This window comes from Gopherus evgoodei, chromosome 5, assembly GCF_007399415.2.
Source record: "Gopherus evgoodei ecotype Sinaloan lineage chromosome 5, rGopEvg1_v1.p, whole genome shotgun sequence".
Taxonomy (NCBI): Eukaryota; Metazoa; Chordata; order Testudines; family Testudinidae; genus Gopherus; species Gopherus evgoodei.
Genome location: NC_044326.1, coordinates 36,712,584 through 36,739,400, shown reverse-complemented (window position 1 = coordinate 36,739,400; position 26,817 = coordinate 36,712,584). Strand labels below are relative to the sequence as shown.

Here is a 26,817-nt window from a genome sequence, read left to right as displayed (position 1 = left end):
CGCTGCAGTCCCTGGCTGACCCCCTAGCCTTTTCTGTTCAGTTAGGAATATCTGCTCCTATCCTCGTGTGTCCTGCACCCCCATCCCCATTCAGCCAGGTATATCTGCATGTGTCCCTGCATCTCCATTCAGCTAGGCATAGCTGCCTCTGTCCCCATGCAGCCCTGCACCTCCACTCAGGCACCCTGTTCCCCCCTGTCCCCATGTGTCCCCACATCGCTACTCAGCCACCTCCACTCCCCTTCCTCCATGTTGCCTGCACTCCCTCTCCTCTCTGTCCCTATGTGGGCCCGCAAAATGGGCACCCCCATGTGCTATCTGCATGGAACTTCTGCCGGGGACTGGGCTTGGGACATGGGTGCTTAACCCATTCTGCCTGCTTGACACTCTGGGAAGCAGGGGAAGCCCCTGTGCCCTGACCCTGCTCTCCAGCAGGGGCGTGAGGAGGTGGGATGGACTGCAGGTGGAATGATGGGGTGGGGCCTCTACTTGCTCTGGCCCAGGGCCTCACAAAAGCTTGATCTGCCTCAGCTGTATGTGTAGGTAACATGTTCTTTCCCTTTATTAAGTTCTGGTCCATTAACATATTAAGTTTTTAAATTGCACAGATTTTGTTACTGAATAAAACTCTATTATCTGGAAAATAATAATTCTTTATTAGTTCAGAATATATGCTGCAGAGCGCATAGCAATTCTGAAAGAACCCACTTGGTACTGTATTGTGTGACACAGCTCACAGGGTAACAAAGTGTAATAACCACAAAGATACAGCAAGTACCACAAAACTAAAGGATGCATTGATGGAGTTATATTCATAGATGTATGCCAAGCACCATAGCATTCCTAACAGGCCCCAAAGCAGCGGGGCCAGGCAGAATACAGTACACCACAATGCATTACTGTGACTGACTGTTAAAGTCTTCCTGAACCATATAGCTTGGCATTGAACTCTTCTAATAGCCCTTTGTGTTTGTTCAAATCAGCAGACAGCCACTCCGGTGCACCCTGGAAGCAACTTTCCCTCCCTTTGTTTCACAGATACTATGCAGGAAAGAGTAGGCAACTATAACCATTGGTGTCAAGTATCAGAGGGGTAGCCGTGTTAGTCTGGATCTGTAAAAGCAGCAAAGAATCCTGTGGCACCTTACAGACTAACAGACATTTTGGAGCGTGAGCTTTCATGGGTGAATACCCACTTTGTCAGATGCTGCCACAGGATTCTTTGCTGCTATAACCACTGGAATTTTTTTCACTGAGATCCAGTCTTGTGAATAAACATCACAAGCATCCCTTCAATCTATCAAAAGCACATTCAACTGTCATTCTGCACCTGCTGAGCCAGTAGTTAAATCTTTTCTTGGTGCTGTCAAGGTGCCCAGTGTATGGCTCCATGAGTCAGTGGAGCAAGAGGTAGGCGGGATCCCCCAGGATCACTATTGGTATTTCAATATTCCCAATGGTAATCTGCCATTTGGCAATGTCCCTACTTGTAGATTTCTGAACAATCCTGTGTTCTTAATATGCGAGCATGATGCACCATCCCCAAGCAGTGAACACTGATATTGGTGAAGTGTCCCCAATGATCCACCAGTGCTTGAATAACTGTAGAAAAGTTGCCCTTTCTGTCAATGTACTCCGTGGCAAGGTGCTCTGGTGCCAAAATAGGGATCTATTGCTCCACTGCTGTTTGGGAATCCTTTTGCTGTAAATCCATTCACTATGTCCTGCACACACACTGCAGAGAGCCACAATCCTGCCTAACAGATGATTAATGGCCCTGCACACTTACATGACAATGACCTGCCCACAGTGGATTTTCCAACTCCAGAATGATTTCCCACTGACCAGAAGCAGTCCAGTGTTGCAAGTTTCTACAGTGCGATCATCACTTGCTTCTCCACTGTCAGTGTAGCTCTCATTTTGAAAGTTCTGCAGCCATTGCTCATCATACCATGCCTGCATCACAATGTGATCCCACCAGTTGGAGTTTGTTTCCTGGGCCCAGAAATTATGCTCACACCTGCAGCTCTTACGTGAACACTGCCAACAACCTTGAATTGGTTCTCACTGTTTCCCACAGCAATCTGTCCTCCAAAAAATTGTCATATTCCACACTGATTTGAGTCCTCTTACAGCTCTGCAAATACTGGAGTATTGTGTGCCTTGTGCTTGCAATGCTCATAACAATAGTGTAGAGCCGTGAAGGCTCCATGCTTCTGTCACAGATGGTGTATAGCAAGAAGGGCCATGCAGGTTCATGAGTTTTTAAAAAAAAGGCACAAAAATGTTATGGGATGGAGACAGATGCATGCTGGGAAGTTGATCCCTTGCTTCCAGTCACCCCATGCAACTTGCTTCTGCCCCCACTATGCATTGTCAAAACTTCCAAAAGGACAGCACTGCACAGCGGCGGGTTACAAACTGGGATACTTACCCATGGTGCACCACACAGTGCATCAAGACAAGTGCTCCTGGTGAGTATATACAGCACCAACACAAGGAGCCAAGTATGCAGGTGTACAATATAGTAACTGCGGCAGTTTTATGCCGACTTAACTTGCCTCAACCAAAGTTTGTAGTGTAGACATAACCCAAGGAAGAAATATGATTTCTTTGAACAAGTCTTCACCACACAGGATGTTGTGCAGATACTTAGGCAAGTAACAGTACATCTACTAGCTCTAGATGTACTAGATGAGATGCTATCAGAGACGGAGGGTTTAAAAAGAGAGGGATACTAGAACAAAGTTGTTCATGGGGGGGGGGAGCAAAAAGTCATCAAGCCCAGATGGTATTTACCCAAAAAAATTTAAATAGGCACCCGTTAAAATCAACTAATCTGTCAGAGGATTGGAGGGTAGTAAATGTTGTCCCCTATTTAAATAAAAGCAGTAGATATGGTGCAAGGAATTTCAGACCAGTAAGCCTTACTTCTTAACTTGGTGATTAGTTGAAATGCTAATTTAAAACAGAATTATAGAACTCCTTGAAGATCATACACTAGGGTTTAAACAACAGCTTCCACAAAGGAAAAGCAAGCCTTGCCAATGTATTACATTTCTTTGAATATATCAGAGAAACAGTGACTAAAGGAGAACCAGTTGATATAATTTATTTACACTTTCAAAAGGCAACTGACAAAGTCTCTCAAAAGAGGCTACTGTAGAAACTAAGTCATGGTATGAGACACTTATGGATCAGAAACTAGCAAAGAAACAGAAGGCAGTAGTAATAAGTCTAAGATTTTATCAGGGATATTTTTTAGTAAAAGTCACAGACAAGTCACAGGCAATAATGAAAAATTCATGGAAGCCCGTGAACTGTCGCTGACCTTTACCAAACATATCCATGAAAAAATGAGGAGCCTGGGCATCTGCGGGCGGCTGGGAGCTCCAGGGGTACCCCCTGCCACCCGCAGTGGATGGGAGTCTCTTTTGCTGCCCATGGCAGTGGAGAGCAGCAGGGATCCCCTCTGTGGCCTGGGGGGGCAGGGCCAGGAGCTCCGTGGGTTCCCCCTGACGCCCACAGTAGATGGGAGCAGAGGGGGTACCTCAGCGGCCCAGGGTAGATGGGAGCAGCGGGGGTCCCTCTTGCTGCCTGTGGCAGCAGAGAGCAGCAGGGGTCCCCCCCTGCAGCCTGGGGTTACCAGGAGTTCTGTCAGTTCCCCCTGCCACCCACAGAGGCAGAGAGATCCAGGGGTCCACCCTGCCACCCACAGCAGCCAGGAGCGGCGAGGGTCCCTCTGCTGCCTGTGGGGGGGCAAGGATACCCCACAGGTTCCTCCCTCCTTAGGCGGCAGTGGACCCTGCAGTTCCCAGCTGGCACTGGCTGAACTCACATAGGTCTTTGGAAGTCACAGATTTAGTGACTAAATCAAAGCCTTAGTAACAAGTGATCAATATTTATCATGGCAAATGCTTAACAGCTGGGGTGTCACAAAGTCCCATAGACTGTTTAATATAGATTAGATTATTTTTTTCCCACCATTCTTTTTTTCCTCCTGTACCACCAGTCTTATCTCTGTCAAAGCCTTGTCCAAAAGAATTTCCCCATTTCTGCAGTTCCCAAATGCTCCATAATCAACTGCAATGCAGCAATGGAAGTGGAAAGGGGCTTTAAAGTGGATTTCAATGTAATTTACAATTTGGAGTTTATTTATACTTCCAGACCATCCTAAAGGATCTTAGTATAAATGAGAATCAGACCCTTGATGAGCAGTCAGTAGTTCCAGTGTAGTTCCAACAAGACTCCCTGAGCCATTTACTTTGACTATTCATAAGGCCACATTCTCCCCCCCTCTCTTCCTTCTCCTTCATCTCTGTGCAGCTGCAATACACCAGGAATCATACCTCAATTTATGCAGACATAATTCCTTCATATTATGAGTCTTCTTCTATCTTAACTGAAAAAAAATTTTTAAAAATGTTTCTAGTGGTGGGCCCATTACCTGTAAGGACCAGCAAAGTTCAAGTCTTAGTTATCAACTTTCTCCATTTTGTTCATCTTATACTTTGAACTAGCACTTTTACATGGATAGTACTCAATTGTACCCGTCTTTCAAAGGTCTAAAATAATTCCTATGGTTAAAATCCTCTATCAATTTACTCCAGTTTGTGTCTTTGTCCTAGTAGCGCTTTGCTTATCTAGCAATAGCCTGCTCCTTTCTGTCCCTCCCACAATCTCACCACTGTTAATGAGTGCAAAACCTGCCACTCCTGCTATTCCTAACCATTTTCTGGTATGCCACATCTATTCCCCATCTCCTTTCAAGAGTTTTGTATTTTTACGTATCTAATGGAATTAATCCTGTGTGACGGCAGCCCAAACAGGAGATAACCTCAATCAGCTGTAGCATTTGGACTTGCTGGTTCATGTTCTCCCTAAAACCAAGGCATAAACTAGCTTGTTATATATTCAAGGATGAAAACTGAGCCTAGCTATTAGCCAACACCTGAAAAATGGTCACCCAGACAGAATGCAACTACAGCCTGGGATGAAAAATAAAACAGGTTAAGTAATTGTAGTAGTAAGACTGCTACATTTAAACAAACAGTTCATTTTTTTCTTATTTAATAAATAATATCAAAAAAGTGAACCGGTTCTTTTTTTACATTACTGGAAAAACAACAGTCACTTGTCTAACTTCAGTAATTATACAAGCTGCAGAGAAACAGGTTTAGATTTGAAACCAGTTTTTTTACATGGACTTTCCGTATCCAGTTTAAGTGGAGGCCAGGGTGCCTGCCCTCACATCTATTGATGACTTTTCCTCTCCTGGGCTTGGTCTTCTGCTGCTCTGGTTCCACAGATGACCTCACTGTTTACAAGCCAAAAAACCCTGATTTCTTCTTTAACATTATGTCAGCAAAAATGTAGCAATTTTCAATGAATGTGATCAAATTACTCCCTATATAGTATCATCATACAGCTGTTAAAATAAGTTTGTCACAGGAGTAGTAACATGACATTTCATCGTGACTAAAACCTGACAGAAAAAAACTGAAATGAAATATTATATGTGCTTACACACACTGGACAAAACACTTATGTAGTTTACATTTCATTTTTATTTATTCCTTGAAACTGCCCATATTGCAGATTTTTTTGATGAAATATGGAACTGAGCAATTCAAATTTTCTACAAAATTATGGTAAAAACTTTCTCAATTTTCTACCTTATTGCTAAGAAATTTTACAGGTGCACAGTTTGTAAAATATAACCCTTAAAGGACTGAATGCATATACTTGCTGCAAGATTCAAGAAACAAACTAAAACTAAGCATAGCACCTACAGCTGCACAAAAGCAGTACTGACTGTAGGCAAATGTTTACAACAAAGTTGGACTCATCCATTTTGTAACTTTACGAAGGGAGAAAACAGTTCAGTCCTAGAAGGGTTAGGTAGAAATCCTAATATATTACTGTTTCTAACAAAGCTGCCACTCAACCCCACAGTACAGTGCTTGAAAACAAAGTCAACTGTCTGGCACAGGAAAGTACACACATTTTTTCGGTACTCATAAACACAGCTGCTTTTGAAAGTAAAAAGTAAATAACATGGTTAATAATTACAGAGCATTTTGTTTCAAAATTGACACCTCTATAGTTATTTGGTTTAAAGTGGGTAACTCACTTGTTTCATTTGTGTCAGATTTGTATTAGGAGTTTTCATGGTTTTATTTCTTTCGGTTCATGTCTTTTCAGGTAACCAGTATGATACCTTATAAGTCTGTGCAATGAAGACAGAAGTGAAATAGTGTATATCAGAATTAACAAAAAGACAGATGCGGGGAGCATTCAGATAAAATTAGGAAAATGTCAGCAGCAGGTTATATTATACTAGTGTTGAATTCTGAAGTGCAGTTCTAAACAAAAACAGAACATAGGTAGCTTTGAGCATTTAACTTGCTTTCTCATCCTATTAGTTGGAACTATAAAAACATTCTGAACAGACTCAATTTCTAAGTATACTTTTAGAAACAATAAGATAAGACAAGACTTAACAGCTACAGTAGAACAGTTCTATAGTTTCATATTGAAACATTCTATAAGTAGTTTAACAGAAATTTTTAGCATTTTTGGGATATTATCAGTATCATGAAAGATGATCAACAGCTCTTGATGCCATTAAAAGCAACAAAGCCACTCACAGGAAAGAGTTCAAGAAAATAAGTTATTTGAATTTAAATTACAACTGAGCATCTTTCTGAGTGACAGTGTGGATCTGGAAGACAATTCCTGTGTTACTAATTATCTACTAAAGACAATGGAGCCACAAGTCCAGGAAAAAGCCAACAAAAAGAGCTTTAAAAATTGTACATGAGCAGATACTGCTGAAATGGAATTTAATGTACTTTTTCACCCACTAGTCTGTGGTATGTAGAGTGGCAGAAATTAGGCAAAATGCATCATGTTTGTTAGATTCTTTAAAAGTCCAGGAATATTGTGTATACTCCATTGGGCAAACTTATTGCAAGGAAAGAAACTGAATACAAAAGTCTATTGCATTTACATGTAAAAACATTTTAAAATAATGTATATAAAAGCAGGTGCCTCTTATGGTTTGAAAAGCTATTTAAAAATATTCCTTGAAAGTTAAAAAGCTTGTTATGGTTTTATCTCCTGTGTATGTAACGGTTTGTTCTTTAATATTATAGTAATTCCATTATTAACCCACTTCCTTTAATCCTCAAGCTAATAAGTGAAGAAAACCTGAGGCCCATAAGTTAAACAGTACTGTATAAAACATACTTCTAGCAAAAACATTGTGAAATGATTTCTGTCAACACAACCAAGAGAAAATTAAATAGCACACAGACAAGTAAACAGATTTGCAAATAAATGCCAGTAAACTGCTTAAAACAGAGATAAGGCCACAATGAAGTCTGCCCTTGGCCACGGAAATAGAGATGAGGCAGTATTTGTAACAATGTTCAACGGAAGGTTACATAGTATAAAATGGCAAATAAGAAGGCCTGTGGTAGAATACAAGCACATTTTAAAAGGACAGTGGCACTGATTTAACAACTAACTGAATATGTTTTACAACGGATTTCTTCCCTTAACCACATTGTCTTCAGTCTTCAATGAATGCAAAACCAACATGTTCATTGGGCAGCTGAGGGAAACACGCAGAACAGAGCATCAGAGAAGACAAACATATTGCAGAGAAGCAATGCTTTAAAATGGTGCTGGTGCTGAAATTGGAAACTTTTAAAGTGGTCAATGGAAATCTATTCAAATAGTCAATGGGTAAGCCTGCAGGCTATGCTCTATAGTAAACCACAGGTTCACATGTATACAGTAGTTGTGGTTCCTGTTTCATGGGATGGTAAAGGTTGAGCAATTCATAGAGGTTATATTCTTGTCCTTGAAGGAGAAGGTTACACTACATCCTATAACCCTATCCCTGGTTCTGGGATTGCAAATGAGCCACTAGGATATATTTTCAAATATAGTTGAAGTGATCAATTAAATAGAGAGGGATTAAAAAAAAGGCAAGTTCAGAATGAGAGTAACACAAATCAATTGAGTCAAACTGAGCCTTAAATTTCTGGTGGAGAGAAGGTTTGAACATTGCACTAATTGTTCGCAGGGAAAGAGAAAAAACCCTGGACACAGAGATCTGGGAGTTGACTTCATTACAGTGCTTTTGTAATCTTATAATTGCCCATTTCTAAGTACTAAAATTTATTTCTAATTATTATGGTATGATCACTTCACAAGGAAAGGACATCTCAAGACAAGAATTACACCAACATTTGGCCTAATTTACTGAACAGTAGGAAGAAAAACCATGCTTTTCGTGATTTCTCTCATTGTGTAATGATGAAGGACATCATCTACCAATCTCATTTGTAGCAAATACTTCTCATGATATTTTAGTTACATGCCAACAAGACAGAAGACATGCTGCCAAATGAAGTTATTGGGAACATTCGACTTTTGAAATAAAATGTTTAAGTTACACTTCATATAAATTATGTACAAGATTAAAAAAACCTGAATGGATCCTGAAACACTTTATGATACATTTCTGACTTTTAGGAGGGAAGGGCGCAAAAACCACCCTTCAAAACACCAACATATTCCTGTGACATGACCAATCATAAACACGACTGTTTGAGAGGTCACATATTTTGAACTCATGTAATGTTAGACCCTCATGAATTATCACTATAAATACATATTTTTAAAAAAGGAAAACATAGAAATAACTATTAACAATGACTGAAAACAGAGCACTAACGTTAACATACATTGCATGTATTGCAGGCAAGGCAGAGGCATTTTATTTTAAAGCTTTTGCACAGACTTCATATAATCTTAAAAAAAAATATGCTGGCCTTTACAAGGTTCTACTTGCTGAAATAAAAACAATTTCAGTTCATAAAAAGTCATAAGACTTCAGTTTAAAAAAAGGAACAGTTCCAGCCACAGACCAAAAATATATATATTTTTTAAAACTGGAAGAGTATGGTAATTAGATTATACAAGCATGGTCAGGCTTGGAACCTGAATATACTTCAGAGCAAAAGCTCAGAGGAAAAAAAATAGAAACTATTTGGTAACAAAAGTGTACTATATGTTGTGATACAAAAAAGGTATGGTGAAAATGTACCTTTTATACTAAAGCTTATACAAGTTCCTTGGTCCGTAAAAATTATGTCATGTTCATGTTTTCTAGTTTGCTTAACTTGTATCCCAGCCACATTTCAATTTCTTGCCCATTAAAAAAAAACAGCTGAAAAATAGATTTTAATAAAGTTTATACATTTCGGATGTTTTTTTTTTTATTGTGGCTTCTATTTTTAAGGTCAGCACTTGCAGGTAACAAGGTTCAAATAATATTACTTAGCATGGAAAGGTGTTTTCCCATGAAACCACAAAATTGTTCAGTTGTCTTGTCTGTAGCACTTGAAAGTCTGTTAAAGTCCAAGCAAACACTGTAGTTAGGAAACTACTGTTGCTGTAGATGATGTGACATTGGTTGGATTTGTGCTGACATTTGTGTAACTTCCCTCGCTGTTTGTATTTGTTTCACTGGAAGCCATCAGGCTTGAGTTGGCTCTGAGAATTGCTCCAGCAGCACTGCAATGTGGTCGGGGGCCTGGCTCCGGTGTATATGTAAAGGTAAGGCTAGTGGAGTAGATTATGCCATCATTACGGACCAAAGTTACTGGAACCTGGACTGGCTGACGGACCCACCTCCAGCCCTCTCGGAATGCAGAAATGTCTGGAACAACACACAGCATACTTTCTGCACATCTGACAAGAGAAAGGACATACGTTAGCTGCCAAGCAGGTATTCAGTAAAAAAGATAGTAACTCAGAAAACAAAGAGATATGTAACAAACAACAAAAATCAATATACACTTGCTAGAACTTCAACACCAAGTGTAAACAGAACTCCACCCACCAAAAAAATGAAGTAGAAAATAATACTGCACCTGTACATGGTTTCAGCTTCCACGTCCCCAAACCAGACACGTAAATTTGGAGTGAAATTCTGACCTGTAAGTTCCAGCATTGCTACATCTCCACCACCATTTAACTAGAAAGAAGATAAACCAGATATACAAAATCAGAAGGAATTACTCTTGTAGTACATATGAGTACCATACACACTTGTTTATTACTTTTCTAATTGATAAAAGCAGCAAACAAATTCAACTCAATAAAAGAAATCACATGATAGATAGCTCCAAATGGTTTGGTGTTCTGAAGTGAATGGCAATGCTTCAAGGAAGACCATTTATTTCACAAAATAGAAACAGCCAGCAAACAAGCATCTACGAGTAAAGAGCCTGCACCGTCGTCACCATTTGGTAGTTCATCAAAGCCCAAGAAGTAAGAACTTCAGGACACAGGATATGACCTTTTGTGTAGCCAACCTTTTGAGTCCTCTTTCAAACAGAATGAGGGTTGTTGTGAACAAGGAAGGGTTCGGTCATAGTGTGTTAATTGGTAATTAGTTGTTATTGATAAGGTGTCAATATAAATTTCTAAATAAACAAAAATAAAGCTCTTCGGATTTATTACAGAGAACAATTTTAAGAAGCTCAACAATTGTTAAGAAATACACAAAGTCCATGTTCTCTTTATCAAGCATGTGTTCTTGTCTTGCATAACAGAGTTGAAAAATGTAGCTAAAATTTTATGGAAATATAAACAGTATTTTAACTTAGCAAAACACTCTCTTGTGGGTGCAGATATATAATGTAGGACTAGTTCAGAATTATTCTGCTTAAGAGCATTTGTAAGATGCTTTCTAAGTGTGAGAACACAGTCTATTGATAAGAGAGGGAGAGACTGGGAATCAGAACTCTGCTTTTCCTCCCAACTCGGCCATTGACTCACGAGTGACCTTGGGCAAATTATTAAAGTTCTCTTTGATTCAGTTTACCCATCTATAAAACTGGTTACATAATACTTACCTACAGCATCTCACAGGAGTACTATGAAGTTTAATTAAAGACTGAAGGATTTAAAGATGCTCAGATGAGGAGCCCTACAGTAAATGCAAAATTTATTAACAAGAACAGAAAAAGTAAACAACTGACTTACTTGAAGACTTTCTACAACAGGCACAGGTGTTACCGGAGCATGGACTGGTCCCATCCCCTCATAAAATGTATATTCTGCCTTATCTGTACTAATGATTGTCCAAGAAGCTCCATCATTAATCATCTCTTTATTTGGTTCTTTTGGGCATGGAGTGGCCTTTAAGAAAGAATGGTTAGAAGTTTGGTCTGTATATTGGTTTGATATTCACACCAGAATAATAATTAGAATTGGGAAGAGGAAGTGGGTCACAATGTCTCATTTCAAAGTTATGCAACTTAGTTTCCCTGTGGCTCTTCCTATAACAGAATATAGTCAAGGAACAATGCCTTGTACAATGCGGAATGGACTGAAATTTGCAACACATCCTCCTGTGCTAAAATAGTCATCAAGAGCCTTACAAAGCATACAAGACACAAAATAAACAACAAAAATATTCAAGCAGAAAGATGAGTTCTAAACTTGGAAAATGTGAACAGATCCAGGGGGAACACCCTTCACTATTTTTAATGATTGAATAGGAGGGAAAATTTTGATTTTTTCTCCATTATGACATAGGGTCATGGCATGGAAAAGATTGATAACCACTGCACTAGAACAAGTACAATTACTGAATGAAATACAGAGCTGAAAAATGTCAGCTCATATGCTTAAGTGTTCTGTGTTAATGCTTTGTTAATTTGGGGGAGCGGGGGGAAGAAGGTGGTTGCAGTGTCCAGGTTCAGTGTCAGACATCCAAAAGATGTGACAAAATGAGAAATTTTACTTATCTGTAAATTTACTTTATCTGATCCCTTTAGAGCCTGGGTTATAGTTCCTCCCAACCAACAGATGGAGACAGAGCATTTACACTTTTGATACCACACCCGTGACATACAAAGATTTGGAAGTTTGTCAACCTTCTGTTGAATTCATTGAAAGACGTATCAAACAAAAAATTGGATTGATGCTATTCAAAAACCATTAACAAATAAGTTCAGTAAGTAGAAGATGCAATCTTAACATGGGGTTGATTTAGAAATGGCATTAAACCTCTCAGTAATGAGGTAGACAGCCAAGCAAGGGAGGTGGGGGGGGGAACTTATCTAGAAGATTCCAAAAAGATAATAAAATTTCCCCTTCTATGATCTTCTGTACCAGTCCAGGTGCTTGGAACTTTCCAAAGCAGTTCATTGTTTTAGTATGGATGGGATTGTCATTAAACTACTAGTGCCAGTAACAACCTTCTACAAAGGCTGCGAATACTATCTTATTCTCCAATGTTTTTGCAAAGATGTGGGCAGAAGCCCTGAGGCAGCCTTGCAAATCTCTATTAAAGAGGCTTTGGCTTTTTCATAGAATCATAGAATACCAGGGTTGGAAGGGACCTCAGGAGGTCATCTAGTCTTACCCGCTGCTTAAAGCAGGACCAATCCCCAACGAAATCATCCCAGCCAGGGCTTTGTCAGGCCTCACCTTAAAAACCTATAAGGAAGGAGATTCCACCTTTCTGCCCATGAAGATTCTACTAACCAGATAAAGAGAGCTTTAAAAGATTCTAGTGTTTTTTTTTTTTCCTGCTGCAACATAAAGACACTCTGACCAATTCCCTAATCCATCATCTGATGAGGAATTCAGAGGTACATGTTGACCTTTACATTTTGGTGTGAGACGAAATACTTTTATTACTGCTTAAATTCTGTTATTCTTTCTATTGAGTCCACAGAGCCCGGTCAATGTAGCCTTCCCTCTATGAGTGATGTGGTAGAGTGATTGCCCAATTCAGAAGAAAGACTGATGAAGTCTTGAGCCTGAACTCAGGCAGAGTTGTCAGCCTGGCCACAACCAGGTGAAAAATCATATGACTGCTTGCAGAAAAGGCCTGGAACTCCTCAACTCCTCTTGCTCCTATTATTATTAATAAGGTTTGCGCCCAGAGTCTTAACCAGGTGAGAACCTCATTGTGCGAGGCATGATAACACCATGCTTTTATCAAGAACAAGACTTGAATACAGAAGTCTCATCAAAATACTTCTCAGAAGGTTCAAAATGGCAGTTAGCACCAGTTTCAAGCCTTAGCTCAGAACCACGAGGCTAACTACAAATCTCACTTTATCTGCTGCCTTCAAGAACCTAGAAACATTGGTCGGTCCCAGGTACAGAAGTAGTTCCTTGGCTTTCTTCCCCGGGATTCTGTGTTCAGTCCTTGCACCTTCAGCCTGACTGCTGAAAACCTGAAGGGCCTACCTGTGATGTTTGTTACCTCTTTTCTGGTTCAAGCCTACCTTTTTACTGTGATTCTGCCTCCCTTTTCCTGAATTATAAGTAGGGCCCTACCAAATCAAAGCTATAAAAAACACCTCATAGACCGTGAAATCTGGTCTCCCCCCTTGAAATCTGGTGTTTTGTATGATTTTACCCTACACTATACAGATTTCATGGGGGAGACTAGCATTTCTCAAACTGGAGGTCCTGACCCAAAAGGGAGTCGCAGAAGGGTGACAAGATTATTTTAGGGGAATTACCTACTTATTGCCATCCTTACTTCTGCACTACTTTCAGAGCTGGGCAGCCTGAGAGCGATGGTTGTTGGCCAGGTACCCAACTCTGAAGGCAGTGCCCCCACCAGCCACAGCACAGAAGTACCATACCATCTCACCCTTATTTCTGCGCTGCTGCCTTCAGTGCTGGATGGCCGGAGAGTGGTGGCTGCTGACTGAGGGCCCAGCTCTGCAGGCAGCAGGGCAAAAGTAAGGGTGGCAATACCATACCACGCCATCCTTACTTCAGAGCTGGGCAGCTGGAGAGTGGCAGCTGCTGACCAGGAGCCCAGCTCTAAAGGCAGCGCCACCACCAGCAGAAGCGCAGCAGTAAGGGTAGCAGTACCGCAACCCCTCCCTGCAACTTCTTTTTGGGTCAGGACCCCTACAATTACCACATTGTGACATTTCAAATTTAAATAGCTGAAATCATGACATTTACAATTTTTTAAATCCTATGACTGTGAAATTGACCAAAATTGATCATGAATTTGGTAGGGCCCTAATTATAGGCATTAGCTGTGCTGTATTTGTTCCTCTTGGACTGTAATCCTAGAACTCATAGGCCTCAGCTGCGGGAGGCCTCACTACTTTGAAGCAGTGAAGGACTGTTGCATCTTCTCTAACTCCTCCTTGAAAAGAAATTTGCCTTTGAAGGGCACAGGTGGTAGTTTGACATTAGAGGAAGAATCCATTACCCATGGTTTGAGTCACAGAATTCTCCTGCCTGCCACTAAGGTGGCCCTGGCTCCAGAAGATGAATAGACTGTCATATCTGGTTTCACACATGAATGAGAGTATGAAGTCCAGAAATGGGAAGGTCAAGATCAGTTCAGCATCCTCATCTTTGGCCTCTGCATATCTACCCTACTTCTGAAGTCACCTTACCCTGGCCTGAGCATAAACTGGAGCTTGCAGTGACAGGCCTGAGATCTGACAAGATCTTTTTTAAGGGATACCTTACTTTTGTCACGGAGATCCCTAAGAGCTAATCCTTCTTCCACAGGAATTATTGTCCTCTTTGTTACCTCTCATTTGGCAGTGTCTGCTCCATGATCATATCCACATCTGACACACTGAGAGGACAGAGAGCCTTTAATGCCATGCTTAGGGTCCGCTGATTGTCAAGTCTTCTTTCTGACACAGGAGTGGATGGTCAGCAGCTGCAGGGTCCTATTAGATTAGGAAAGTTCCCTGGCAGAGGTTCTAGCCAACAGTTCCTCCAGCTCCAGAGTATGTGCCATCTTCATTAAGAGCATTAGCTGGTCCTGCTTAAATATGCAAAGTTCACCCTACTCTTGAGCTTAGGGAGCTAGACTGACCTGCTGATTTTTCCATAGTCTCCTTTCCTTTGTCCTCTCTCTCTTTCTCCTCCTGGCTATCTTCATTCTGCTGCTAGTTGCCCTCTTTCTCAGGTGGGATCTTATATGCTGGCTGGTGTTTGGACAGGCTGATGTCCACTGAGTGGTATTCAATAGCATGTGCTCAGTGATTTCCCCTCTGTAATGGGCAGGTAGAAGGAGCTAAGATGTTCCCTTCATCTCTGCTTGTTCTTAAACTACAGAAGGTAGAGTTCCAAAGACTCCACAGAATCTGGGCTGTAATTCTGAAATAAGCAGCCTGGTGCTCACGCTTGATTGTGTAGGAAGAAGCAGGTGAAGATGAGACTCTGCCTCTAGCAATAAATGTAGAGGCTTCCTTTTCCATAGAGCCTTTTTCCGCAAGAAGATTGTTTGTGGAACAGCACACTATCTGGAAAAGGGGGTGGACAGTGAAGTGGCAAATTTTGCAGATGATACAAAATTATTCAAGATAGTAAAGCCAAGAGCCGACTGCAAAGAGTAACAGAGATCTCATTAAATTGGATGACTGAACAACAAAATGCCAGATGAAATTCAACACTGATAAGTGCAAAAAATTAAACTCAACTATCCACATACAATGATGGGTTCTAAATTAGCTGTTACCATCTAGGAAAGATCTGAGAGTCACTGTAGATAGTTCTCTGAAAACTTCCACTCAATGCACAGCAGCAGTCAAAAGGTCTAACAGTATATTAAGAACTATTAAGACAAGTGATAGAAAATAAGACAAAGTATCATAGTACCACTATATAAAGACATGGTGTGTCCACATCATGAATACTGAGTCCAGTTCTGGTCGAATTTCAGATAGGATATAGTGGAACTGGAAAAGGTTCAGAGAAAGGCAACAAAGATGATCAAGGGTATGGAATGGCTTCCACATGAGGAGAGACTAAAAAGATTAAGGCTGTTCAGATTAGAAAAGAAATGACTAAGGGTGGCGGGGATCTGACAGAGGCCGGCAAAATCATGAATAGTGTGGAGAAAGAAAACAGATAAGTGTTATTGACCCCTTTAGATAGTACAAAAAACAGGGATCACTTAATGAAATTAATAGGCAGCAGGTTTAATACAAACAAGTGAATGTATGTGTGTGAATTTTTCACACACCTAACACCTGCAGAACTCATTGCCACCATATGTTGTGATGGCCACAAGTATAACTGAGTTCAAATAAAAACTGGATAAGTTCATGGAGGATAAGTCAACCAATGGCCATTAGCCATGATGAGCAAGGACATAACCTATACCTCTATCAAAAGCTGGGAGTGAAAGACAAGGGAGGAACACTCCATGACTGCCCTGTTCTGTACATTCCCCCTGAAGCTCTGGTACAGGCCACTGTCAAAGACAGGATACTGGGCAAGATGGACTATGGTCTGACCCAGTATGACAGCCTTTATGTTCTTATGAAAGTGGGAAGAGGTCCATGTGCAGCCTGAGCTGGGTTGAATCAGTGGGGAGGGGAAGCAGATGGCAGCCTTTCCTTTGTTCTCCCCCTCCATTCCCAAGGGAGAAATTAGAAGAGTTGATGATTTTGTTCTTTAATCTTGTTGCTACCCCTGAGAAGAGCTGGCTCTGATCTGACTGGGCTTGATGAGTGCTGCAAGAATAGTTACAGTGGAAGGGCACCTCTGAGTCTCCATAAGCATTTTTCAGGGAGACTGAATGTACTGCACTCTAAAGCAACTTCCAGAGCAGCGGGAGCTGCTTTTTCTCTCGACTCCCCAGGCTGCTCTATGAGGGGAGGTACAATCAGGGAGCTGATTCTCAGAGCTGCTGGTACCTAAGCATTCCTGGTGTTTCTTGGTTTTCTATTCCCTGATGGAGGATGTGTTTTCCTAATGGATAAGATCTGAGGTTACGACTGTTCCTGCTTAGTGGACACATTTTAAGGCTGAGCCATAGTTTGTGCTAGGGATGCTTCCAGACACTCAAGGGGGCTTCTCCCAGCTACTTTAGGTTCTTTTCTGGGAACACTGTCTCTCTTCAGAGCAAGGATCGAGCATTCACTGAGGCAAAGCCAGGATTGAGTCTTCTTGCTCCCTCCTTATACTGGAAGGAAGATTTTGTCCAAAGCATGACAGAAGCACGCCTTGGCTCGTCCTCTACTCCTATCTTCCTTATCCTGGAGAGGAGCCCCTGTATCCTGTCCTGCCCAAATAAGGCAAGCCCATGAAATAGAGGGTTCTATATGGTGACCCCTACTTTGACCAAGCTCCACGGAGGGACACTTTTTTCTACTCATCACCTCTAAGTTTGGGCTCAGGTCTGGAAATGCTCAGCTGAGTTGAAATTTGGCCCCAGTCTTGTTCCCACACTAAACGCCTGCTAAGAGTGGCCCACCATATCAGATGAGATTGAGGGATCATGTCAGTGTGTCATTTGTGCTGTCTGATCAGCTGCACACATGGTATGTAACCAGGCTCTTGTTAGGCCTCCAATATCTGCTTTTTCACTTGTGGTGCAGAAGCTTGCTAGGAATAATTTTCTCCACCTACTGGAGAAAGGAATAATTGAAGACAGAGATGACAGACACTTATATGTGAGAGTATGACATAATCTACAGTCTTAATGTTCTGTTTCCATTTGTTGACTGGGAGGAACTACAGCTCAAGAGTCAAGTCTGATACAGAAAACTGGAGAAAGAAAAGAAAATTTAACAGATTGGGAAGAGTAAAGTTTGGTACTTCCTATAGCAGTTTCTTTTAAAATCAGGCTGCTGAGGCCAAAAACGTTGTTCCCAGATATTTCTGAAACAAACTTGATGATTACATTTCTCATTTAATACAATCTGTTTAAATAACTCACTTGAAACTGGATTATTCTCTCCTGGGAAAGGCACAAGTACATTCTTTCAGTATCTTTAAGGTAGAATGCACATTTATGGAGCTGCGATACTGGATCATCTGCATCCAGTAACGCTGTCTGTTTATCCACTTTTCGAATGATCTGTTGGTAAAAAATGCACAAAGAAATACACTTAGAACAATGCAATCTATGTTTTATTTACATCAGAGATTATACATTTATTTCTGGCAATTTACATGAACGGTACGGTAACAAGACATTTTAACACATATATTTGCAAGTTTAATTTTAAACATTTGATTAAAAATCCCTGCAATTTCTAAAACAAGGACAGATATGGAGGCTTCTCTACTTTTCAGAGTCCTAAGTGAGTGCGTGCTGCATGCATATATTTCAACTTTTTTGCTAGAAGAGAGGAAAAAAGCATCAGAAACCAGCAAAATCTGATTTCTCTGCTTGGTCTCCTGATGCAAAAGAGCAGCCGTCAAGTATCAATACACAATTTTACAGAAGCAAATGCCTCCAGGTTTGACAACTCATATAGCCAACTGCAGCATAGTGGGCCACTTACTGAATTTAAACTTTTAAAAATAGGGTTTTATGGTAAAAGTATTAACACATCCTTATCGATAGTTTTGCAAATGCAACATTACAATAGTGTATCTCTTGACAACTAGTCATGATGAATATTAGTTAAGGCATGACTATACAATACACCTGTAAAGGATGGCTGTTTCCTACATTTGACAATTCAGCATAAAAATACCTACTGTTGTAATTCTAAAGAGTTATAGTATGTAATTTTTAAAAATAAAAAACATAAAAAAAGATAAGTATTCCCTTACAGACAACGGAAATCTGAAGCTTGGAATTTTAACTCAACTTCTAGAAAAAAAGTTTAGTACTCCATTTTATGCAACATCAGCAGAAGCAGCAGCCATAGTACTTGAAGATTTCTAAGCCACGAATCAGAAAGCCAACCATGTCCTCTGGGATTTCTAACGATGATAAATGGAACTATTAGCAACATTATTTTCAAGGTTCACATTTTTCTTTAGAAATTTTATGAAAAAATGTAGTTTCTCGCCTAAAATCCTACAGCCAATATAATAAAGTTAAAGGTGACGTGCAAACATATTTTATAACAAGAGTTGTAAGGGTGTGTGCTGAATGTTCCCAACTGCAAGGGTAAAAAATAAAATGTCATGCTAAATGCAAATTTACTTCCCCTTTCCCATTAGAGGTCTCTGGAATTGCAGATGATGGCACCTTTCCAGCTGGTGCCTGGCCCAGGAATCACGCTACTGATGCTGTCATATCTCAATATGGAACCCATTAGGGTCAAAGGGAATCTTTCCCTGATTTCCATGTATACTGGATCAAATCCCTAGAAACTCAGTAAATGATGGAATTTTCTATTAATTGATATAACAGCTTAACAAAATGGAGGTTTATAATATTATACCATTTCAGTAGCTAAAATAAACAAAAGTTTTCCCCTCAGCAGATCATTTCCATCCTCCAGCTGAATATGGTTGTAGAGAGAAATTCTCAACATAGTCATACTGGGATATCTTATACAGCAGGAATTAAATCTGTCAGAGTTTCATACTGTCACCATCATGTTATCTGAGTAGATTACAGTAAAAGAGACTGGTAATAGGGAAGTCTCTAATAGGCTAATGATTATTGGTTTTAGGACACTTAAATAAATGGAAGGTTTATAATCAGTTATGTACTAATGCCTCCCAGGCTGGCTATTTGGGGGCATTTGGTGCACATATATCTATAATTAGCCTGTTAAAAAAAGTCCTAAACAGTTACAATACCTTTCTCAATCACTGAGGCAGAACTGATTACTATCATGTAAGCTTACAGAACCAAAAACACAATTTTTCTTTTGTTCATAGTAATGGTGATGTGCAATTTTTTATTATATGCATTTTTATTGTTATATATGCTTAAATAAGTTCAGTGCCAGTATTCACCCGAAATTACTTTGTATAGTATACTGATATTCTACTTGTCTGTAAGAGGGCACATAAGTATACAGAATGATTTTAGATCTGATTCTAGCAAAGCTTTAAGCAAAAGAGAAGTGCCACTGGCTTGAATGAGACTACTCACATGCTTAGGTGCTTTAATACCCTGGTGTCTTTGTTGTCATTGCTAAGCTAGATCTATCTTTTTTAAAAGCTCGCAGGGTAACCTACATTTAGCATTTTGATTGATCTGTGTATCATGCCTTCTGTTTAGTTTATACTTACACACCTTATCCTTAACTAAAAGAATAATTCTACAGCAAAACAGAAATAAAGATAAAATATCATATTAAAAATTTTAAAAATAAAACAACAGCAAAAAAAGAGTTTTTAAAAAAGTCAAAGCCAAGTTGGCAGTTCTTCTAAAAACAAATACATGCTAATCAACACATGAACTTGCATTTAAAACAATCCAGGTATTCTAATTAGTATATTACAAATTAGATATAGCATTGGAGGAGTTATACTGTACCAGTCTTGGGAGTGCCATGCCAGTAACTGAACACACAAGTTTGACAGTCTGTCCATAATGAATGTAGCCATCTCGCACTGTGAATTCCTCTCCCTCTGATTCATCATCATCCACTGCATAAAGCAGACAAAGTTCTATGTTAAATGGTTTAACTCATTTCTCTCTTGATGGTAAGGACATAAAATGGTACTATATTACACACAAATATATACACACACTGAGACTGAATCTTTACTTTGAAAATTGATTAAAAGGGAATAAAACTGGAGGTTTGTATTTTGAGGGGTGTTTTTGTTTTTTTGTTATTTTTACTTACAGAGATGAATGTAAAATGCTCCCCACTGTTGTGAACTGGCATGGAAATTACCTCCTTCTACGTGCAAGTATCTGGTGCTAACTGTTTGGGATCGAAGTCTATTAAATAGTGCCACTTTTGTTCCTGACGCAATACATACTGTAAGAAAAAAATAAAGACTTACTTAATATTGTAAAAATGTTTTTTAATAATGCAACATTAATAAAATCAACAAACAGATGCATAATAGACTGATTCAGACTGTAATTCCCTCATCAATCTGTAACTACATTCTTTGTAAACTGAACACATTTGTGACACTTGGGAAAACAGTAACAATTACAAAAGTTAACTGTTTATCTCTAATTGCTGTTCTCTGAAGATACTATAAATTCTTGTCAGTTTGCCACTCTTGGACACGTGCATCTGTCTTTGAGTGACATCTATGTCCTTAGCTCATAGTTGTAAACCACTAGACTCAGAGGCTGCATTGCCCCACCCCATTGAAATACTTAGGCTACTCTGAGTGCCCAGTTCTTTTCAAGAATAAGGAAAAGATGTTCCTATAAAGACCAGTTAAAAAAAAGGAAGAAAAAGAAAAAACTGTCCAAAATTACAGAAACTTCAACTCTCTGATTTGCTCAGAACTTTCTCTTGAAAGTACAAAAGATTCAGAGAGTCTGGCAAAGTATAATCCCTCACAAACCTGCTTACTGAACTCTTCAGATTTCTTTGAGGCCAGAGTACACCTAAATGCAATCTTTCTTCTACACCAGGGATGAGCAAGCTTTTTGGCCAGGGAATAGAAATTGTATGGCGGGCCATGAATGCTCACAAAATTGAGGTTGGGGTGCAGGCTCTGGGGTGAGGCTGAGGAGTTTGGGGTGTTGGACGGTGTTCTGGGTTGGGAATGAGGGGTTTGGAGGGCAGGAGTGGGATCAGAGCTGGGGCCTGGGTGTGGGAAGGGGTGCAGGTTCTGGGGTGGCGCTGGGGATGAGAGGTTTGGGATGCAGGAGGGTCTCTGGGTTGGGATCGAGGGGTTTGGAGAGCAGAAGGGGGATCAAGGCTGGGGCAGGAGGTTGGGGTGTGGGGAATGGCTCAGGGGGTGCAGACTCCAAGCGGCGCTTACCTCAAGCGTCTCCCGGAAACAGTGGCACGTCCCTTCTCCGGATCCTATGCGGAGGCCTGGCCTGGTGTCTCTGCACGCTCCCCCTCTGCAGTCACGGCCCTTGCAGCTCCCAATGGAGCGCATAGCAGCCGGAGCGGGGCCATGCTGCAGCTTCCGGGAACTACATGGTGGAGCCCAAGCCCTGCGCCCTAGCTGGTGCATAACCAAGCCGTGAGGTGTGGCCCCCGACCCAGGGCCCCGGCCAGAGAGGGGCCCAGCTGTGTGGTGTGGCCCCCAACTCAGCACCCCACATGATGTAGGCCGTAGTTTGCCCACCCCTGTTCTACATGGTATTTGCCATCAAAGAAAGCTCAATACAACCTGCCAGAATTGCAAGACTGGCTACAAGAACATAAATCAACAATGCACATTGTTAGCACACTGGTGGGACTCACACAACAACAAGGCTATTTCTAATTGCACTTGAGCCTCCAAACAATGACACTATATTGACGTGATATTTAAGATCCCGAAGAAAACAAAACACTGAACCAACAGCTGCATCAGCATTTCAACTCTAAAACCAATGTTAAATGTTTTCATTTTTGAAAATATATTAATTCTGATGGGAGCTTATGAAAAGGGCTCCCAGAGAGTATTTTAATATCAAAAATATACCAGCTGGTACAGATGAATGTTTTGTTAGAGTGCAGGTTGAACTACAGAGGCCTTGAGCCAAGACTAGTGTCAACTCTGGCTCTTGGGGCTCAAGTCTTTGGGTATGTGTACACTGCAGTTAGACACCTGCAGTTGTCCCATGCCCAGGGCCGGCTTTAGGAAATGCAGGGCCCAATTCGAATACCTGGCTGCGGTCCGGGTCTTTGGTGGTGGGTCCTTCACTCACTCCAGGTCTTCCATGACACTGAAGGACTCGCCACTGAAGTGCCGCCGAAGACCCAGACTGCTGCCAGATGAGTAAAAATTAAAAAGTTAGGCGCTCTTCTTTAGGGTGCGGGGCCCGATTTGGGGAATTGGCCTAAAACCAGCCTTCCCCGTGCATGCAGGGTCCTAGAGTCCGGGCTCCCGCCCAAGCCCAAACATCTGCCCCACAATTAAACAGCCCCTTAACCCAAGCCTCACAAGCTGAAGGCAACTGGCATGGGCCAGCTGCAGGTTTTTAACTGCAGTGTAGACATATCATTTAAGGTTTCCTAGCCCAGTTTCATGACAGACAATAGACAATCACAACAGAACTGTTGGAAAGGACCAGGAGGGCTATAAGGTAAACATTCTGGTACCTCACGGCTTGTGATGGTCTCTGGAGCCATAAATCACAGCCCTTCCAAGGCACAGAACAGTAGCAGTTCCTCCCCATTACTGCAACAACCAAATCACATTTCAGAGTATTTTTTTAAAGCTACTGGGTCACTTCTCCATATGTTTGAGCAAAAAAGGGAATGGAAAAAAAGAAAAAAACACAGAACAACCTCACATGTTGACTTATGAGCTGAGAAATGGTTATAGTAGTGATTTCCAGTCATTTTTGTTGTTGTAGACCAATTTTTGTTGTTAGGAGCAGTGGGTACCTTCCATCTACAAGCCCCATTCCACAATGCTCTGACACAGTTTCTACGATTTCTCCCTTTCCCCTTACTTCAAAACATACAGGAAAGAGAAAGGAAGGAAAATAAGTGTTCTCCCCCCTCCTTTTCCATTTTTTTGTTCTTCTGTATGTTTTTTGCACTTGTCCTCTCATCCAGCAACCTCTTTTGTTTTCCTTTTCGGCAGCTCAGTTAACCTTCTCCATTCCCTCCACTGAATGCTTTTAGTACTGAGGGATGTCCACTGGTGCATCTAAGGCTAAGCCCTCGTCCAGACTAACCCGCGGCATTGGCGGGTTAAAATCGATAGCTCGGGGATCGATATATCGCGTCTAGTCTGGACGCGATGTATCGATCCCCGAGTGCGCTTACATCGATTCCGGAACTCCATCAATCCGAACGGAGTTCCGGAATCGACACGGAGAGCCGCGGACATCGATGCAGCGCCGTCCAGACTGGTGAGTACCTCGATTTTAGAAATTCGACTTCAGCTACGTTATTCTCATAGCTGAAGTTGCGTATCTAAAATCGATTTTAATACCTAGTCTGGACGTTGCCTAAGATGAGTTCCACAAGAGCAGAGAAGAGACACTTAGGCTGGCAGACAACTGCCTTCATCTGCAGATCTCTACTTATGAACTGCTCCTCCAACTACACTAGGCCGCAAAGACAACCAAGAGGGAAGGCAGGGAGTTTTCAAGAAGTCATCTGCTACTTTAACTGCACATTTGCAAGTTGGTTCTGGGGACTGGGGTCTTTCAGCTTTCCCCACTTACACCAATTCCCTCTCCTTAGCCTTGCACCCCAATGAACTAGTCTGGAAATCCCAATGCATGATTCTGAGATTGGAGAAGATTAGACTACAATATCTGAATAAGAGAATCTCATGGATCAAGAAAAAAGAAATACACAATGCCTAATGTGCAACGATAGTGGACAAGCAAAACTCTGAGGGGAAAAATGCCAGGGAGATTAAAGCTTGGAGTGCTTCAGCTGTGCATCAGTACCCAAGAATTCTAGAGCTAAAAAACAAAAAAACATGTTCCAGAATGAGCAAGCAAATTGAGCTGAAAGCCTTGAGAATCAACAACATGAAGAGTCTCAAACTCCAATAAAAGTCAATACCTTGAAGATAATCTCACAAAATAAATTTATAAATAAAATTGACATCAATGAGAAAAAAGATAGTGAGAGACAGAGTGATGAAGAGAAGTGAAGAGTTGGTTGGGGTGATATGGAGCTAATCACTAATGTTCCTAAAGCAATGTCTTTGCTGTTGACTACTGGAGGTAGCTTAAGTACCTCAGCAAGAAGGGTCCTGACCTGCTAGAATCAACAGCTTAGAACTTTGAGATAAGGAAGTTCTTGACAAGCCAGTGTATAAGTATACTGACCCATGACCGGAAATCTGCTGAAGGCAATTTTTTAAGCCTATCAATCTATATTGCGAATGCTAACCATATTCAATTCAATTACAGCATAACCAGGTAAACAAAGGGGAATATTGCAAAATACATCAGTGTGCAGAAGTCTTAAATATTTAACAGTAAAACTGGAAAATTGCACTGTATTTATTTTTAGTTGCAATCAAACCTCACCCATACAAGAAGAAAGTCATGTGAGGTCAAACATATCACCACATAAAGTAAAGATCTGCAAACTAAATACTTACAGTCTGCATTTTTCAGTGACTGTTTCTTTTTAGAAGGTTTGGAGATGACTTTGATCCGTTTACTGAGGAACACACCGATGTCGTCACTATTGCCATAGAACATTTTTACTGATAACATGAAGTGCTTTCTCTTGTCTGAGTCAGAGATGTATAACGTTTTGGCTGTGCAATAGTTCTGTAGATTAGAACAAACTACTGTTTCTTTTTCAGATAAACTTTTAGTTCAAGATAGCAGAAACACCACATTAAATAATCAGAAAATATGACATGGGCGGGATTCATCTTTAAATGAATGTTTTTCTTTACCAATTCCCTGAAATCACAACATTCTGCTCCAATTATTTAAAGCGTACATCATAAAGAGCATTGTAAAATAGATATTTATAGCATCAGTGAAGGAACTACATTGCAAATAGAAGGTAACTGAAACAGTGCTTGCAACACCTACAAACAACATAAACCTATGCAAGGTCAGTTTTATTCTAGCTATCTTAGCTCGTTGATGGCACAAGAAAACATCCCATTGTAATTTGTATTATTGTAAAACATCTCTCTACATTTAGCAAAATACTATATCAATTCTTTTAAAAGTATTTTTATTCCCTCCTTTTAAACATTTGTTATACCTGCTTAGAAACTTGATAATTTCATTCTCTTTGCCAATTGATAAACCTTCCCCACCCTAATGTCTTCTAGGCCACAATAACTAGTTAGTGATCAGAAAATAAAAGCAACCTGAATGCATTTGCTGAAAGAGACAATAGTGGTTAGAATGTCCCATGCTATAACCTGCAAGAGTAATTATTATACGGGCTCTACCTTTCCTTCTAAATTCAGCTGTTGCATTTCTTGGTCACTATTTCCTATTCCAATGAAAGCACATGGTTGTGACTCTTGTTCAGAGCAACCATCCCGTTCCATTTGTTCTTTTTTTTTCTTCCATCCACTGCCCATAAGGTACACACATGGAGGGGGGCAAAAAAACCTGAAAATGAACAATTTACAGATTACATACAGCTTTTATAAAAACCTTTGCATAAAAGCAACAAAACTGAGTCTTGTCCTGGCAAACACAAAGCCTTTCTAGACAAATTAGCATTTGATACTGGAACAAAAGCCCTCCACTGCAGCATAAAGGGGGAGATAGGTTAAAAATATGGCACCTTGCAACTGTACAGATCAAAATCAGGAGCTTTTTTTTTACTCTTGGAAAGGAGATATTCAGAGCTTTTAAATATACCCCTAGTAAGTACTTAAAATGACACTGAGTGGGTGTTTGTAGGTTACATATATTTCACATACACATACACACACGATTGATTGCAACCTCTCAGTTAAGGATGTGCTGAGAGTTTCACTTTAAGCCAGGATGCAAACTCTGTTTTGCATAAAAAGTATACTGTATCTTCCTCCAAATTTACAGCATATAATCTGTGACTAAACTGAATTTCGAGGATTTTCTCAAGTGAATCTGTTAATTAGTTTATGAATCAAAATTAAACAAACATGGTTCTTTTAAGCAATTTATCCTGGGAACTGTCATCTTTGTGTGTGTAGATTCCTGGGAACAGTGAACCGTGGCCACCGGGAGCTGGGGGCATGGGGCGGCGGTGTGCCTGAGGATGGTCAATGTCAGCAAAATGTCTCGCAGCCCGCAATCAGATTCTCCTGATGGGCTGCAGGTTGCCAACCACTGCTCTAAGGACCGTAAAGTTGGTGTAGAGATACTAAAAGCTTTGACTGACAGATAAAATAATAAAAACATAAGCCTTTCAGAAAAAACACTCTAAAATGTTAATTTAGTATTTATTGTTATATTTACATCCTTTCATCAATGACAAATGAAGACAAGACTGGTTTTCTGACAAC

General features: G+C 40.5%; 1 protein-coding gene across 6 annotated transcripts in view; it reads right to left on the bottom strand.

Annotated features, from left to right (window-relative positions):
* Positions 1-5,549: 5,549 nt before the first annotated feature.
* Positions 5,550-26,817, bottom strand: part of RBPJ (recombination signal binding protein for immunoglobulin kappa J region) — an 83,446-nt gene continuing 62,178 nt past the window's right edge. For all 6 annotated transcript variants that reach the window (XM_030563112.1, XM_030563115.1, XM_030563113.1 and 3 more), the window contains 8 exons: positions 25,768-25,933; positions 24,949-25,123; positions 20,589-20,726; positions 20,273-20,385; positions 17,759-17,899; positions 11,068-11,223; positions 9,951-10,054; positions 5,550-9,768 (listed from right to left, as the gene is read on the bottom strand). In XM_030563112.1, the coding sequence (XP_030418972.1) occupies positions 9,453-9,768; positions 9,951-10,054; positions 11,068-11,223; positions 17,759-17,899; positions 20,273-20,385; positions 20,589-20,726; positions 24,949-25,123; positions 25,768-25,933 (1,309 nt within the window). In that variant the 3' untranslated portion in view covers positions 5,550-9,452. The remainder of the gene's footprint in view (positions 9,769-9,950; positions 10,055-11,067; positions 11,224-17,758; positions 17,900-20,272; positions 20,386-20,588; positions 20,727-24,948; positions 25,124-25,767; positions 25,934-26,817) is intronic.